Source organism: Marmota monax, unplaced genomic scaffold (assembly GCF_021218885.2).
Source record: "Marmota monax isolate L192 unplaced genomic scaffold, Marmota_monax_Labrador192_F-V1.1 WCK01_AAM20220418_F8-fsc00051, whole genome shotgun sequence".
Lineage (NCBI taxonomy): Eukaryota > Metazoa > Chordata > Mammalia > Rodentia > Sciuridae > Marmota > Marmota monax.
Genome location: NW_026695202.1, coordinates 6188592 through 6201848, shown reverse-complemented (window position 1 = coordinate 6201848; position 13257 = coordinate 6188592). Strand labels below are relative to the sequence as shown.

The following is a 13257-nucleotide window of genomic DNA, read 5'->3' as shown; positions in this document are numbered from 1 at the left end:
ACGTAGTGGTCATGATGGTCACAACTTGAATTCTCTGGCACTCACTGTGCTCTGTTCTGAGCCCCTGGCGTGAAGATTGTGTTTTATCTTCAGAACTACCTTGATGAGTAGCTGCTGTTAACATCTCCATCTGTGCAGACGTTTCCTCGAAGGAACCCAAGCCTGGGGAGCAAGAAGTAACTGGTAGCCTCTCCAAAGCTTGCATAGAATTTCTCTCCCTCTCTGGACTCCAGTTCCCTTACCTGGGAAGCGAGGGACCCCCTACCCAACATCATTCCCCCTACACATTGCCGAGGCCTCCCGAGCCCTCTCGAGCCCTCTCAGTTGGCTCTAGTTTGAACTGCACCTGCAGGCTCCACCTATAGTCTGCACAGCAATCCTGGGCTGAGGCAGAAAGTTCCTGGGCTGCCCTGTTCTCTCTGTCTAGGCTTGGTACTGAGGTGCCCCCAGCCAGTCTGCATAAGGCTTGCCCCCAGCCCCTGACCACCTGCGCCCAGCAGCAAATCACAATTCCTTTTCTATGAGGGAGGATACCAGGGATTGAACTCAGGGGCACTCGAGCCCCACCCCCAGCCCTATTTTGTATTTTATTTAGAGACAGGGTCTCACTGAGTTGCTGAGTGCCTAGCTTTTGCTGAGGCTGGCTTTGAACTCATGATCCTCCTGCTTCAGCCTCCAGAGCCTCTGGGACTATAGGCGTGCACCACTACACCCAGCTTGTTTTCTTTTGAGAGTCTAAATTGTTCTTCCCTGAAGCTCTTCTTCACCTTTTGGGTGGATTCTAAGCTCCTTGGTCTGGCCTGGGGGTCCTGGTAGCCTATGGTGGACACCGTCAAGACTCTTCAATTGCTGTCCCCTGCACCTGAGGCCACTGCCCTGGCAACCTCCCAGGCTCTTAGCACACACTTCCCTCACTGCACACCCAGAGAACCTGAACCCTCTTACTGCTCCAGGGCCCTCCCCGGCCCCCACTCTGACTCCCCTCCCTGCTGTTAATATCTCCATTTACAGATGAGGAAAGCCAAGCCTGCGTACCTAGTAGTAACTGGTTGCCGAATAGTGGCACCTGAATCTTAGATGCCATGAGTCATCTGCTCCAGGGACCCTCCCTCCCCACTCCGACTGGTTTCCAGATCCCAGAACCCTCATGCTGTACTCCAGCAAGACCATCAGCGTCCCAAATGTGCACCTGCAGTCTGTCCCCCAGGTGCAGTTTGTGGTCCCCGTAGTGGAGCCCAGTTCTGGCACGAAGCCTGAGAGCCTGCTCCCGGACTTTCCCTCTCTCTCTGGAGACAGGAGCTAATCTTCCCTCCAGTGGGGAAATGCACAGGCAGGAGGAGCACAGTGGGAGGGGACGTGGCTTGAGCCGTTGGAAACAAGTAGGTTGAAGAGCAGAGAAAAATGTGTGTCAATCATAGCGCCTCACGTTCTAGGCTCCCAGGGGCCAGGCGCTGCTCTGTCATGTATCCTTAACACTGCAACGAAGTAGGACCCCTCCTTACCATCGAGAAAATCAAACCTCAGGAACCTTCAGGGACCTCCCAACTCACACAGCTTGTGAGTGACAGATCAAGGTTTTGCACCCAGGAATGCTAAACCCAGTGTCTACACCAAAAATTACCCCACCACGGTAGAAAGAAAGGCATTGCGAGCGGGGGTGGCGTGAAGGCCAGCCCGCAGGTTGTGCTGTGGACGAGGACCCTGGGTGGAATGCTGAGAATGTAGTAAGTGCTCATTAAATGTGGTTGTGCTGAACCCAGAGATCCACCTGCTTCCTGGTCCTTGGGCAGGTATGGAGGGGTGGATACAGCCAGGTGCTGGAGAGGAGGACTGTCCAGCCCAGGAAGCTGGCTTTTGTCGAGGGGTGGTGAAAGCTACTGGAGGCCAGACACCTGACCCCCAGGACCAAGTGGGTGGTTTCCCTTAGCAGGTAAAAACAGCGACTAATGTTCTCTCCCTTTCCATCCGTAGTTCTCGCAGCTCATTAAGATCTTCCATTCCCTGGGCCCTGAGAAGTTCCCTCTTGTGGAGCAAACGTTCTTCCCCAACCATAAGCCAATGGTGAGTCACCGTCTCTACTCTGTTTCTTTTGCTGATATGGAGCAGATACAGGTGTCTATGTCCTCGGTCTCTTTGGACAGGGAAGTTGGGCTTGGAGATCGCTCTCTGAGCGCTTGGACCGAGGAAGAACCGCAGGGTCCTGGGGGAACGTCCTGCTTTCCTAGCGAAAGAGTCACTTATCCCAGGGAAATGCAGGCTGTGGGCACGTGACGGGGTGAACAGCAGTCCTTGTGGCTTTGGAAATGGTCAACAAGTCGGGGAGCTGGAATGTTGGAGCCAGAGGCTGAGGAGAGGGGAAGAGGCGTGTCTGTGCGGCTTGCTGCTTACACTAGGGCACTTGCCAGGACCTGGTTTCAACTCTTATATTAATAAAAGCGGTAATATTTCATCTGCACTGATTACTGAAAGGTGACTTCTTGTGTGTGCTCTGTTTTCCAACTTTTGAATACGCCTGAGGTTGTCTCTGGGAAGCAGTTGGGGACTCGGGTCAGAGTGGCTGGTCTTGCCTCCCACTCGGAAGGTACCTGGTGGGACAGGTTAATGTGTTTTGAGCCTGGTAGCTCAGAGGTAGGTGAAGAGTTCTTGGCATCTGGAAGCAGCCCGAGATGTACCTCTTGCCCGGTCGGTGGTCTTCTTAAACTGGTCAAGGGAACGCAGGGCCATAGCCCTGGACTTGGCCTTTTGAGTATCACGAGTTCTGAAGAACAAGATAATGAACAGTGTACCTTGTACCCTGGGGGCTGTGGCCTGGTTGTGGAGGACCAAGTTGGGCATCCCTGTTGGAGACACCTACAGGAAGAGGTGCAGGCTCCAGTGGGAGCCGGTCACCAAGTGGAAGTTTCCCAGTGATTTTCTTTCCCTGTGCCTGATCCAGAATCGGGCTTGTGCATAAAGACACACATGGAAGCCCATGGGTGCCAACAAAGTGTGAACACAAGGGAGAAAATTCAGGGCTTCTTCTCAAGCCAGCCTGAGTTTGAATTCCAGCTTGGTCTTTGTGCTGGACCTTGGACTGCGTTTAGATCTCTGTGAGCCTTGGTTTCCCTCCATTAAGAAACCTGGGAAGTGGGGAAATCTCACGGGTGGTTGAGATCCCAATGATCGTGTGTATAACTGCTGGGCCAGACACGTACAGAGTAGGTCGAGTACCTCCTGATTTAGGAGCAGAAGCTAGAATCTGGAACTTGACTGTCAAGGGAGGGGTGACGGCTGGGCCAGTGAGCTGCCTGAGGGTGACTGTCCCACTATAATCTCTGGAGGGGATCTCCACTTGTCATGGGGCCTTCCCGCTCCTGCTTCCCCATGGGAGGTGATGCTTAGGAAGAAAATACGGAAGGCTGAGCCAGGCCCCGGGCTGGCTGTACCTGCACCACCCCTAGGTGATGAGATGAGACCCAGACACTTCAGAAGTAGGAACAACTCCACCAGTAGCAGGAGGGGACAAAGACCAAGCCGGGTCAGCCACCACAAGGGAACCTGGGACTCCTCCCTGAAATTCCTCCCACCTAGGGAAAGGCCTGGGGCAGGGGGTCCCAGGTGTGGAGGGTGGGAAGGTGCGTGGGCCTGGACGGGGGCAGGCAGGACAGGCTTCCAGGGCCCCTCGATGTCCGTACAACCCCCCCCCCCGCCAAAGGCGGACAGTAAACAAAAAGGCAAGAGACAGCGGGTGTGTGATAGAAATAAAACCACTTTACTGTTTAGAATAAAGGACACACAGTAAAAAGTGAACACTATGCAACATTACAAGACAATATACATTCACGGAATATAAAATTCATAAATAACATGGAGGAAAACTGTAAACAGTGCTACAAAATTTAGCAACAAATACATTCCTTCCGGACAGGGTTTTCTCTTTTTTTTCCCTCTGGGTGGTTTCTCTCCATCACTTCTGGGGTTCAGCACAGCAGACCGGCTAAAGGGGAAGGTGGAGGATCGGGAGACTCTCAGAAGCCCCCGCCCCGGAGCATGACGCAGTTCTCCCCACTTCTTGCCCGCCAAGAGCCCGATTTGGAAGTTGTTGATATCCGCCTCCCTGACATATTTCGTTGTGCTTGTGACATTAGTTTTTTTTTTTTCCATGTTTCTCTCTGATGGAAATACTCAAAATCATTTTACTTCAAGTGGGTAAGAGCCAAATCCTTGGGTGCCATCTTGGGGCAATCCACATTGTCCAACGTCATGTAAAAGGTGAAGGGGAAGGGCTGAGGCAGGGAAGGGAACCGACTCCTGGGGCCACAGTTCTCCTGGATGGAGCCAGTCCCAGGTCACGGTGCTCTAGGGCTGTAGCTCAGCTGCCCTGAGGCAGGTTGGGGGTGGGGGATGGTAAATAAGTGAGATCTACTATTATCTACCCTGGTCATAGCAGAGCTCTGGCCGGGAAGCAAAAGCCTGGGCTTCCTTGATGAGGAGGCAGAAGAGGTGCCCCAAAGTGTCCCATGGCTCTGGAATTTTAGGAGAAATCATGGCTTCCCAACGGGGTGGGAGAAAGGGCTTCAGGGGAACAGGAATGGGAGTTGGCAGGGCATGACCAGGGCCAGCTGATAAAAAACAAGGACAGGAAACGCACTTGGTCTGTTTCCTTCTCCTTCATACTCAGGGAATCCCTGGGACTCCAGTGGAGAGGAGACGGGAAGAGTGTCCCCAATCCTAGCTCCTTCTAGTTTCCCCAATTTGCCAATCCAGCTGCCTGCCCAAGTAGAAGTATTTTACCCTCGATTCCACTGTAGAATTTGATTCAGGAAAATGGCGGCATGTGGGTTCCATATTTTTTTGTCTCTTAGACACAAGGTACACATATTACAGACATGACACAAGATTTAGCAAAATCAAACAGTCACGATATGATTGAAATACAGAAGTGTCTCGGCTACATAAATGACTTTAAATTATACAGTAAGTGAACAGGTGAAATAAACAAAGCTATAGCTTACAGAAAGCTCAAAAACCGCCCTCTTGACAACGTCACTTTGCAAAACACCCCTTCCTTGCCCAGGACCTCCCCCCCAGGGCCCAGCAGACGGGGCCACAGTTTGGCCAACTGATTCACTCTGCAGGGACACTTCAGGTGCTTCATGATCAGGCCTCACCCCAAGTCCCTTCTTATGTCAGTAGGGGTGACCACAACAGGGACCGGGAATGGCCAGACACCTCCCAGAAGGAGAGGCTGATGTCCACTTGTGGGGGGACACTCGTGCGCGCTGGGTCAGGAGCTCCACCTCGCGAGACTCTGAGCTTGAAAGAGATGATCCCAAACCAAGTCTGTGGCTCACCCCTTGGAGACCACTCATGTGCTGCCCTCAGCTCCTCCTGCTCACGCTGCCCCCCAGAGAAGGCCAAGCCTCCCACATCCCCCTGGCCAAATGGCATGACCACAAGGGGAAATGATCTCAAGGAAATCCAACCCGAGTTCCGCCTCTCCCATCCTGCCTGGGTATTTGTGTGTGGGAGAGACACTACATCTCCTTGTCTACGTCTGTTCTTTGTTTTTCCTCTTGTTACAACGGGCAGCTCTGCTTCCTAAAGTGGAATAAACTGAAGATACAAATACTAATAGATGATAAATACCCATGATCTGAAAAAAGGGACAGAGAGCGATCAGGTTAAAGGTCACCATCCTACCACCCCCAGCTCTGAACAATATACATCATCACCTACTCTCAGCATCTCGCCTTTGACACTCAAAACTTAAAATAATTTTATTTAATAGGAGAATTTATATTATAGTTTTATTTCCAAAAAAAAAAAAAAACCACAACAAAAACCCTACAGCTGATTCCAGAGTGGGGCTTCTCTGGGGACCACCCACATTATCTCCATGAGGTGAGGACCTGAGCAGGTGGCATCCACCCACCAGGGAGCTGGGAAGAAGCCCAAGAGAGGTGGGCACCTGGCTGAGGCCGGACGCTCTGCAGCTGTCCCACGGCCCCTGACCCACAGAAACTCCACTGCCACCTGCCAAGATAGCGAGGCAGTTTATGTGACAGTCCCCAAACACAGAGCAGAAGAAAAGGAGCAGGACAGAAGTCAGAGGACCCCAGTTATAGGGAAGAGAGGGTGCTGAAGATGTTCAGGATTCCAAATTTTAATTAAAATGAAAAAAAAATAAGTCAACTTGGAATGTCATGATTTTCTTCAAACAAGCAACAACAACAAAATAGAGATTAAACTATTGGCGTATTTAACAGCATTGAATAGAATTCTGTGTCCTGTAAAAAAATTAGCTTATGTCCCCATGTGGGCGTATGCAAATGTGGATACAAACACATCCCCCCCAGGTGAGCTAAACTCTACTTTGGAAATAGTAATCTCTACCCAAATCTACATGGCTATATCTGTGGATAGCGTAAAGTGTGTGTCTTTCTCTGATTTACATCAAGGCAACCTCCGGGCCAGACCTCCCAAAGAGTTTCCCGGGACATCTTAAGGGAGGTGGGGGAGAAGAAGGACATTCATCTCAGTCTTTCACCTGAGCTTGTGCACAAGGAAGCGAGGTGCCTCCTGACTGCAGGCAGATGTTTAAGTCGTCACCAACCGAGAAAGCTCTGTCATCTGGCCTGGCTGCTTGCTCCAGGCTCAGAAACATCTGGTCAACCCAAGCATCACAGGGCTGGGAGAACCGCGTGTGCCGCGTGTCTCAGACCCTCCCCTGAAGTCGGCTCCTCCCTCCCGCACTCTGGCTCGCAGATTCGGATGGGCAGTCTGGCTGGGACCTGCAGTAGCATGTCCTCCGGGTGTAAGATCTTCTGCACACCCTGAGTCTGCCTGGTGCTGCCCTAGACTGATCTAGAAAGAGCTGGCCTTCCGGCAGCTTCTTTTGTCTGTGTCCTTTCTGTAGTGGGTGGAGGAGGACACAGGGAGGAGGGTGTGGAGATGGTCAAGTGTGAGAGAAGAGAGCGGAGTAGGGATTACAATGCCTGGATGTGGTAGGTTTTTCGATTTCTGTTTTCCTAAAAAAATAGACGTTATCTATCTATCACGAAGATAGGCATGGGCCAGAAATTCTCAGGTGGAAGTGGGTGATGTCAAAACCAAAGAGAAGGGTGCAGGGGGCCAGGAGGATAGTCCAAATCAACTCCATAGACAGCACAGGCGTTTCTTTAAGTGTTCGAAGTGCTAAATTTGCGAGAAAACAGGCACTAATTTCATTGTCATCATCTGGGAAGAGTTAGTGTCCGAGGGAAGCTCAGCGGGAAGGGAGGGAGGTGAGGCGGGGTTGGGTCTGGGCTCAGGGGTCTGTGGCATTGATGATGCTTTTGTCCGGGGGGGCCCACCCTCGGTACCAGCTGCAGTAGCCACCTTTCTGCCGGATGCAGGCATAGTGTTTGGACTGGTAGCCAGGGTAGCCGAAATTGGAGAGCATGTCGGTCCAGAGACACTCGTTCTTGGAGGTCACAAAGCAAGGCAGGTAGTAGCAGGACTTGATCTGCAATAAGATACAACCAACAGTGAGGGAATCCGGGCCTGGTGCCGCTCCAAGTCTACATTCAGACCCTAGGACCACTGCAGGGGATGGCCGAACACACCAGTCCTTTAGTGGTAACATAAGTAACACTAACTCACGTTTATTGATGCCTACTGTATACCAGATATTGAGCTGCTATGTTAATCCCCTTAATTCCTGGTACAGTTGCCCCAGGCTTACCTTGCAGTTGCACCCCAGGTGGTAGCGATAGTTCAGCCCCTTGCGCTGGGACAGGGTCAGCTGGTCCCACCGCTCCACGAAGTTGCACAGCCCTGTGTACATCTTGCCATCGTAGACGCGGCCTGGGGAGGAGGCGGGGCCAGAGGAGAGCTGCTGGGTCCAGAGCCCAGCCAGAGGGAGGGCCCTATGGCCAGGCACCGTGCTGGGCAGTCATCAGACCCACGATTCTATTTCACTTTCCCCAACCCCTTCAGAGTCGGCCGTGGCCCCCTGTTCACAGGAGATGAGGCCCAAGAGGCTGAGCGCGTGGCCCCCGGTACCAGAACCATTGGGCCTCGGAACAAGGCCTAGAGCCTGCTCCTCGCTCCCCTCCTGATGGGTTTGCTTTTTCCTGTTACTGCACTGACTGCCCAAGGTGACGACCTTCAGACAAAGGCCTGACAGGCTGTCTGCAAGGTGCAGTGGGACAGAATCTGCACTCACGGTAAAGCTGACAAACTAGAGATCGAGAGGGCCCAGGATGACCCGAAACCCGGCCTCGGTGTGGGAGCCACCAAAGGCCCTGTCCAGCTGAGGAAGAGTTCTGGACTCGACAGTGGGGACGCCTCAGGATCACGGGACCCAGGCTAATATCCTCAGGACCCCGAGTCAGCTCCCCAGACCTGTCAGCTCCAAGACCACCTGGCGTCGGTGCTTCTGTGGCCATTACCTGTCAGCAGGTACTGGTACTTGTTGACCTCCAGCTTCAGGCCACAGAGACTCTCGGAGGCTTCCGTGTGGATGTACTGAACATGGGGCATCTTGGTGAAGCCTCGGTACATCTGTGGGCAGAGAGGACGTCATGAGAAGAGACCCAGGGCCCAGACAGCACACTGTCATCTGAGTTAAAGGACAGGGTCCCCCTCTGCAGACATTAAGTCATAGACCTACCCACCCAGGACCTCCTTCACCCAGAGGAGGCCACCTGTCCTTTTTTCTGAGTTAGTTTGTGCCTTTCCTGGGGACCCGGTCCTGCCAGTCCCATTCCCCATTCTAGCTGCTCCACAACATCCCTCCAGCCACATATTTCTCAAATCCCAACACCTTTTCATAAATCCAAAGAAATTGCTATGAAACGGGTCCCCTTGCCTTTCCCGCCACAGCCCTGAGCTCTGAGAGGACAGGCAGCCAACCAGCATTCGCACGACATCCTTGACACTTTTCAGGTACAAAAGTGCACGGGTATCCTGAGAACATGAATCCCACATTGCAGACGACACTCAGGAATTCTGTGTGGCTGGGGGACCTGAACCCAGGCCTGGGGGGCCCATGTTTGTATTCTTCTGAGCGTCTGGAGAAGGTGTTAGGATGGTGACTCCAGAGGAGCCTCATATACATGTATACAGAATGCAAAGGTTTCTATCTAAGCATTTAATGATTATTAAGTGGAACCGTATGCGAGCGCTGACACCCCACCATTTTCATCTATGCCGTAATCTAATACAGTGGCTCTTGAATGGAGGCACTGCTCCCTCCTTGGAAACGGGAGGGACACCTGGCAATGTCTGGAGATGCGTTTGGTTGTCATGAGAAGGGAGAGACAGGAGAGCCGTCCGGCCACAGCCCCGAGGTTTGGAGAGTCTGCTGTGGTCCCAACTCATCTAATGCCCATAAGGCTCCGCGAGGCGGCTCATCCTGCCCTGGTACCCACGAGGAGCAGGAGCCGCAGGACGGTCCCGTGGCCTTTCCGAGGCCATAGAGTCTACGCGGAGTCCGCGCTCTTCACCCTCATCCTGCGCCGTCTTCTGCTGCAGCAAATGCCATTTCCATTTATGGCTCTTGAGGCTCCTTTGTCAGTGTGCGCTCACAGACCCAGGGACTGTCACAGAGGCTTAATCCACTCTGCGATTCCGGGTTGAGTCCACAAGTGTCAGCAGGCCTCCATGTGCCCAGGCAACTGTATCCTCCGTGTGAGCCGCGGAGGGCGGGCTGGGCACCCAGGCTGGGCCTCAGAGTGCTCAGGCCCTGGGCCACGTGTGGTCTCTGGGCCTGTCCCAAGGCTTTACAATAGGACAATGTCCCTACTTTAGTCCCTGGCATGCGTTATTAATTTACTTATGATAATTAATACAAAGCCAGACACACACACCCCCGTTGGTGCCTCCTTCATGCCTGCACTCGGTCGATGGGCTGACTGCCAACTCGTCTTCTCTTAACCAGTGGCTGGTGGGCAAGGGTAGAGGGTCACAAGGACCTTTATCCTCCTAAAGTCTCCCACTGGACCTCAGGGGTTTGGGAAGCTCTCTGCCTGTTTAAGACAGAAATTCTGTGCGGCGGGTGAGAGCCGAACTGAGCATCTGGGGAAGGCGTTAGGATCGTTACTCCAGAGGAGCCTCATAAACATGTACACAAAATGCAAAGATTTCTAACTAAGCATTTAATAATTATTAAGTAGAACCATAATGGATTCAGATGTCTCCTTTCTGAACCCGTCTTCTCCCTGAAGGCCTCACAGGTACACAAGGAAACACAGCCAAAGTGCTGGCCACACTTGGTTTTTAATTAGGCCACGGGGGTCAGCAGGGCATCAGGTCAGGATGGCACCCGGCTGGCTTAAAGAGGACCTGCCGCTGCAGCCATCCAGTGTGGCCCGCAAAGAACACCCCACCCTTACTTCTGTGCCCAGCAAGTTCTCACGTTGGTGCAAGAGTTCCTCGAGGTTTGGGTGAAGGTTTCCACTGAGCACTTGCTTAGGTCTTTGGGGCCCAGCCTATGAGAACCTCGGCTCGTTCTGTGTCTGTCTCTCCTTTCTCTCTCTGTTTTATGGGCATAGTCAAGACCCTGTGGAGGGTCCAGAGATCTGAAATGCTCACTGCAATCAACTGGGCCTCCCCACTACTTCCGTCTGAAGGAGCCCGTATTTTAACATGGCTCCTCGAGCTCACCCACAGGAGAGCTGTGGGTACAGGACAGAAAACAGGGCCTGAAAAACACGGGACGACATGCTGGGGGTTAAATCTGAAAATAACAATATGGCGAAGGTAGATTCTACCCATTGACTCGTCTTCCCTTTATAGTAATCGTCTGATTATGGACAGGCATATTGTGTCTGCAATCACAGAAGACTGAGAATTGGTTTGGCAAATTTCAGAGGCTTAGACTAGGTTTCTAACATCCTGAAACCAGAGAACCATAGAAAATCAGGATAAGAGAGGACACCAAAGGTCACCTAATCCAACCAGTGTCTCGGAGGATTAGTGATAAAGGCAGGTTCCGTGGACTGACAGTTTGAATCTTGTCCCTGACCTATTTTAGCCACTTGGAAAGTTCCTTATTCTCCTTGGGCCTCAGTTTGTTCATCTGTGGCTTTGAGAATTAGATGACTTCGAATAGCACTTGGCAGACAGCATTGAGTCAAAGTTAGCTTAAAACCAGTTATTCCAAAATTGGGGAGGAGAGGAGTGGAGGGTTTGGTCCCTGCTCTGCCCAGTGTCATCTCTCAGGAGCAGTGGTGGTGGTTCAGGCTGGCCCAGAGCCCTGCTCAGAAGCAGGCCATTCTCATCCAGCTGGACTCTGCCTACCCCATAGAGTCTCGGCCCAGGAGAGTGGGGGGCGGGAGGGCGGTTCCCTGTGGGCTGGGGGCCAGAGAGCCTTCCAGCTGCAGCTTCAAAGCCAGACCTGCTTTTGCTTATTTGATTAGACAAACTGCTGAGGGAAGGGGCCGAGCATTCTGACCGCCCAGCAGATCTGTCCTGCTCACAGTCAGGACGTGCAAAGCTCATGACCAGCACGTGTCCTCCAGGATTCTCTTGGGACCAGCTGGGACATAATGTCCCCCACGTGTTGTCCCCTGCAGCCTGCCCGAGAGCCTGCACAAACAACAGCTCCTGGCAAAGTGGACAGCTTTCTCATGGTCCTGATGGGAGATAAGGTCCCCACAGATTACAGCGGCCAGTTCTGGAAACTTCCACCTTTGCACTACGGCTCAGTGCCTGGGCCCCCGCTAGCCTCCAAGTCTGGGTCTGCAATGAGCTGCCTCCACGTTCTGGCACCTGCACCCCTCACCACACACCCAGGGGTCTCCGCACACTCGAGGTTTGCCCTAGGGAAGGGTCAGAGGCTGTGGAGTTAGCAGCTGGTGGGGGGGTCTGCCCGCCTGGCATCAGAGGCCAGGCAGGGCTGGGGTCTCATGTTCTCTAAGCTCTTTCAGTCCCCTCAGCTGAGGGGAGCCCCCGTCTCCCCCTTCTGACTCTCTAATCTGCCAAAACAGAGCCTCCCAAGAACCCTGCCAAAACCCACAAGGACCCGCCTCCTGGCTCTCCTGCCTCCCTCCTCCCCAGATTTTTCGGATCCACCCTCTGCAGCTGCATGTCAAGAGCTACGGGCGGGATCATGCACGGAGGAATCCAGGCCGACCTCTTTTGGTTCCCTGGGGGACCTAGCACAAGGGGGGTGAGGGGGAGACCCAAAGCCGGTGGGAATAACCAGTCGGCCTGCAGCCCCGATTGGTTATTATCAGTAACTATCTCTGTTACCTCCTTGCTGGCAAAGACCCTGCGGCCTAGGTCGGCTTTACTACTTTCTAGATGCACGATCCTGACTGTCTCATAACCTTCCAATTCTCAGGGGCCTCACCTGTAAAATAGATGGTGAAGTGTGGCTGTTTTGCACCCAGACATGAGGATTGACCTCTGCAAAGGTTAACAGAATGGTTGGTGCAGACCAAATGCTCACTACATGCCACCTGCATGCTGTCCTGTGTGACAAGTATTATCACTGCGGCCCCAGCTCACGGCCCAGGGCTAAGCACAGAGAAGGTGGAAGGAAGGATACGGTGGGTGGGTGGGTGGACGGCATCCTCCCTGACTTGCAGGCAGGTGGCCTGAAAGGCACTGGCCTGAGCTAAGGGTCATAATGCTGGGCCAGTAGGAGAGTCAGTGTGACTGGTGAGTGAAGTCAGGGAGCAGGGAGATCTGGGAATTCCTATGAGGACACACAGGACCAGGAGGGGACCCGATACCTCAGCTTAGGAACCAGATCTGTCTTGAATTCAATGCCCGGTTCTTGGAGTTACATTTCCCCTTTGAGCCTCAGTCGGAAGTCAATGAAAGAGTTTTGCGTGGCGTTCCTCACCCCGGGTACCAAGAACGAGGGGAGGAGGATGAACAGGAGCCTGAGCCCCCAGCCTGGAGTGGAGGCTGTGCTCAGAGGCTGGCGGGTGAGCACATGGCATCTGGCTCTTAACAAGTGCCACTGGCTGATGTGACACCAGTCAGGGGGATGGGACATTCTGCAGACAGACAGGGCTCTGGTCACCCTGGCCTGGAAGGTAGGAGGGAAGGCCAGCCAGCCTAGGAACTGCCGCCTCTAGCTAGCTCCCTCCTGGCTCCTTGCTAGCCTCGGGGTCCAGTGATGAGGACCACGGCAGGGCAGGGCAGGGCAGGCTGGCACTGTGTTGCCAAACTCTACTCGGGTCTAATATGCGCTGGCATTCCTGTGCCGGACGCCAGGGGCTGACAAGTGGGCTTTGCCCTTGCTGGTTCCCCACCTCCGCCCACGCTCCGCTCCCCAGG

The 13257-nt window shown here is 53.4% G+C and overlaps 2 protein-coding genes across 3 annotated transcripts in view; one reads left to right on the top strand and one right to left on the bottom strand.

Moving 5' to 3' along the window:
• Syn3 (synapsin III) overlaps positions 1–13257 on the top strand; it is a 427730-nt gene that overhangs the window by 158700 nt on the left and 255773 nt on the right. For both annotated transcript variants that reach the window (XM_046429615.2, XM_058574327.1), the window contains exon 6: positions 1972–2061. In XM_046429615.2, coding sequence (XP_046285571.1) covers positions 1972–2061 — 90 coding nt within the window. The remainder of the gene's footprint in view (positions 1–1971; positions 2062–13257) is intronic.
• Positions 3731–13257, bottom strand: part of Timp3 (TIMP metallopeptidase inhibitor 3) — a 50275-nt gene continuing 40748 nt past the window's right edge. Inside the window, exons 3-5 of the mRNA XM_046429617.1 lie at positions 8415–8526; positions 7706–7827; positions 3731–7486 (exon numbers count right to left, since the gene is read on the bottom strand). Coding sequence (XP_046285573.1) covers positions 7289–7486; positions 7706–7827; positions 8415–8526 — 432 coding nt within the window. The 3' untranslated portion in view covers positions 3731–7288. The remainder of the gene's footprint in view (positions 7487–7705; positions 7828–8414; positions 8527–13257) is intronic.